General features: G+C 44.3%; 1 protein-coding gene and 1 long non-coding RNA gene across 2 annotated transcripts in view; both read right to left on the bottom strand.

Moving 5' to 3' along the window:
• fyco1b (FYVE and coiled-coil domain autophagy adaptor 1b) overlaps window positions 1-3850 on the bottom strand; it is a 20978-nt gene that overhangs the window by 12156 nt on the left and 4972 nt on the right. The window contains exons 5-6 of the mRNA XM_008287488.1: window positions 2719-2825; window positions 1071-1214 (exon numbers count right to left, since the gene is read on the bottom strand). Of these exons, the coding sequence (XP_008285710.1) occupies window positions 1071-1214; window positions 2719-2825 (251 nt within the window). The remainder of the gene's footprint in view (window positions 1-1070; window positions 1215-2718; window positions 2826-3850) is intronic.
• Window positions 226-814, bottom strand: LOC103361417 (uncharacterized). The gene is made up of 2 exons (XR_520404.1): window positions 343-814; window positions 226-267 (listed from the first exon to the last, which is right to left on the bottom strand). It is a non-coding gene; the product is annotated as an uncharacterized LOC103361417 (long non-coding RNA).

Here is a 3850-nt window from a genome sequence, read left to right on the forward strand (position 1 = left end):
CTGTGTGTCTGTGTGTCTGTGTGTCTGTGTGTGTGTGAGTGTGTGTGTGTGTGCGTGTGTGAGTGAGTGTGTGTGTGTGCATTCAAGTCACTTGTGAGTACCGACAAGCAGAACAAATTTGGCCCGAGGCAGGAAGCTACACAAAGTCCAGGAGTTTACTGTCTGCTGCAAAACAGCCTTCAAAAGAAACACTTCAAATTAAATCAACCATTTTTTTATTTTTTATTTTTTTTACTATAGCTTCATGAATGGATATAATTAAACAACCTAATTTATTAAACTATTAATAAATAGATAACAAAGAAGTGATGGGGGATATAGTGCTTAACAAATGTGTCAAACCTCCACCCAGCGTCAGGTTTATGCCCTAAATTAATCATCTCTCATGTCTCTCTAATGGTTAATACACAGAATGATGCTTTTAATGCTAAAATATTCTTATTATTGTTATCCAGGAATCTTCTACTTTACTGTTCTACAAAGAAATAGAAAAAAAATAGTAAAGCTCATTATTATTTATTGATTAAGACGTCAAATTATAGTAATTTAAATTCCTCATTCCTGTTTAAAAAGGTGAAACGTGGAGAGCTGAGTGGCGCTAAAGCCCTTCATCATGCTGGATGGTATATATATATATATATATGTATGTATATGTATGTATATGTATATGTACAGAGATTAACACGATAGACAGCTGGTCTCATAAAGTGCTAAAAGCTGTAGATTGTGCAACCGTTTGACAAACACGCTGATTTGAGGAACAACAATCAGCGGTCATACACACTCAACCAAAAAGTAAATGAAGCAGACGTGTGACTGTGCAGGGCGATAAGATAATTAGAGGTTTCTTCAGGTTGCGAAACACTCGGCTCCTTGCTTACAGTCCAGTTGTACATCGTGGCCTTCAGCTGGTTCATGCCTGCTCTGACCTTTCTCTGATCTTTTTCAGGACTTTTTTTGCTCTCGTTCCTTTTTTTCCAAGCATCAGATGTTTCATCAAAACATTCAGAATCAAGTTTCAAAAGCCCACAGTTGTGAGAACCGGTGACTGCAGCCAGCTGTCGGTTTACCTCGCAAACGTTGGCCAATCCGCGTCGAGGTCGTAACCTCTCGCCGCCACGTCGAACTGGAGCTGGTTGAGCTCATAGAGGTGGTTGATTATGTCAGCGGTGAGGTGAGACTTGAGGAACGGACTCCGGGCGTAGTACCAGTCACTGCATCGGAAGAACACAAACAAACAGCAGAGCCAGGGACACGCGTTCATTTATTACCTCCAATGCAACGAAACGTCCGATTAATTCTGGTCATTTCTAGAACTCTTGAGCTACCCTCAACAGAAAACAGCAAAACAAGCAAACATGGAGGACACCCTGCAGTAGCCGGACAGACTAGAAACGAGGCATCTCTGAGGTGATGTGGTCATTGGCTACGTCTCCAGACGCATTTGATCACAGATGGTACGTGAAGCTGAAAGGAAATAATCAAGGTAAGGGTTCAACATTTTAGCCCCAAGCTGTGCTCTGGTCGTGTCTGCAAAGTATAAATGGATGTACGGGGGAAACAGCTAGCGTAGCTCCCTTCAGCGTCGCCCACAAATAAATGAAGAAGTTTTAAAACTATTTAGCTCCTGATATCCCGACCCACCATCAGAGCGATGCATTTGATATCAGCAGGAACCAGAGTCCTGATCCATGGTTTACGTCATGCTGGTGTCGTGGCAGCGGGCAAATATTTAACAGTGTTTGTAATCAGTAATGTTCAGCGTCATCCATAAACAACACAAAGAGAGCACCGTCCACCTCAAACACATGAGCTCTGGCCAGACCCGGCTAACTGGCACAGAAGTCCTGTTGCTCGCCGAACGCCTCTTCAGGTCACTACAGTGTTAAACAGGAAGCAGTGGTGCAGCCTGTGACTGCAGGAACTCTACAGCATGTTCTCTGACATGTTCTCTGTCGTCTTCTGGAGGTCGTGGAGCGACTCTCCACCCGACCATCTTTACACTAGACTGTACATTAAGCCCACTGCCGTTATCGAGCACACACAACGGACGGATTTAAATACCCTTAATGTACTTGGAGAGTGTATTATTTTTGGAAAACGGTATCAGATTCAATATTAGATATCTCAGATTGGAGGGCCAATAACTTGATTGAGACATCACTCCATCACTCCAACGGCTGCTGTGAAGCGCCAAATATCAGCAGCGCACAGCCGCTACACTTCTGCTTTCCTGAGAGTTCACGACACCACGCCAATTCCTGTAAAAGTTGGGCAAAGCCTCGACCTCTTCCACTTCTGCAATCAGCTAAGAGCACACATGTGGGAAACTGGCATGTCGAACTACAACTCTAAAGACATGTGACCTCTTCCTCTCACACTCACACTTTGCGATTAAGAAACACAGCTTAGGCCAGCGCTGTGTGACTGAACGTCTTTTACTGTGGCCCCAAACAACAATAAAGGTCCAACAGGGCGAAAATAGAATTGACATTTGGTTTGATGGAGGACAGGAAGTGAGCGGTGTCTGCGGGTACCTACGGCTAACTATGTGGCTTCTCTATAAAAACAGAACATAAATCAGGAAGGGAGAGTCACGCTTCCTGAGAACAAACACCAACAAGCGGTACAGCAACTCACTGGAGCACAAAAACAACAAACATCTGTCCAAGTTCACGACAACAAATGTGTTTGAATGCACGTGTGTCCGTCTCTGACCTGGTGACCTTCTGGTTTATGAGGCACTGCTGCAGCGTGTCGGCCAGACGCTGGTGAACCAGGGAGTAGCGGATGAAGGCCCGTCCTTTCCCCAGAGACGTCTTCAGCTGAGGACACACAAACATACGCTTCAGTGTGCACTCGTTGAAACTCCACTTTTCTTCCTGCTGCTGTTTGGGAACTCTGTGGTTTTAATAACGATGGACAAACAGGGCTCCAGACCTTTTATTGAGAGTGTGTGAATTAAAAGTTGTTGAAGTAAATGATGATCATGAAGCTGTTGTGGTGCTGGTGTGGTGTCGGCTACAGCTACTGCGTTAGCCACAGTGCTAGTGCTTTCATTCTCTGTCTGAGGCATAAAATAAGCCGTTTAGCTGCTGTGTGTTCCAAAGATTAGGTGGTTGGTGGCTGATCATTTTAAAAACAAAATGAGGACAGAGGAGGCGGCTGGTGGAGACGGAGAGGACTGATCAGAGAGCAGGTGGAGGCAGGAGGATGCTGACTGAACAGGTAAAGGGAATCAATGACAGGAGTAGGACCGCAAAATTAAATGATTAAAGTCAGGATTTTAGCTTCCCATCTCTATTGGAACGTGATCGACTGCCGTATTTATTATTATATATATATATTATTATATTTAAAAATGCACCCTGCTTGTAAAAAAAGAAAAAAAAAAAAGCATGGCGCCACCTACATGTGTTGTTTTATCTGCTCACAGAGAACAATAGGATCACTTGGTTTCATGTTGGACAAATCTGACATTTAAACACCCTGTTTTACTCTCCGGTACATTTGAGTCTATCGACAAGCAAATGTGCAGCAAGTGATGTGTTTCACCTGCGACAGGTTGGTCGCACCAGTGAACACGTTAGTCTGGAGCCCCGACAAAGAAAAGCTGAATGTCAGCATTGTCCAACAACAGCCAGGTATGTAGCTGGTTGGATGTCAAGCAGAGGGCTGCAGATCAGTGGGTCAGCAGGTTTGTTGAGCCTAAAGTCAGAGTTTTCAGTGTCATAAAGGTAGCTCTCTTTTAACCTGCTAGGTCTCCATGGTAACTGATGCTGTGGAGCTAGGTCTCCATGGTAACTGATGCTGTGGAGCTAGGTCTCCATGGTAACTGATGCTGTGGAGC

Source organism: Stegastes partitus, unplaced genomic scaffold (assembly GCF_000690725.1).
Source record: "Stegastes partitus isolate 25-593 unplaced genomic scaffold, Stegastes_partitus-1.0.2 Scaffold503, whole genome shotgun sequence".
NCBI classification, from domain to species: Eukaryota; Metazoa; Chordata; class Actinopteri; family Pomacentridae; genus Stegastes; species Stegastes partitus.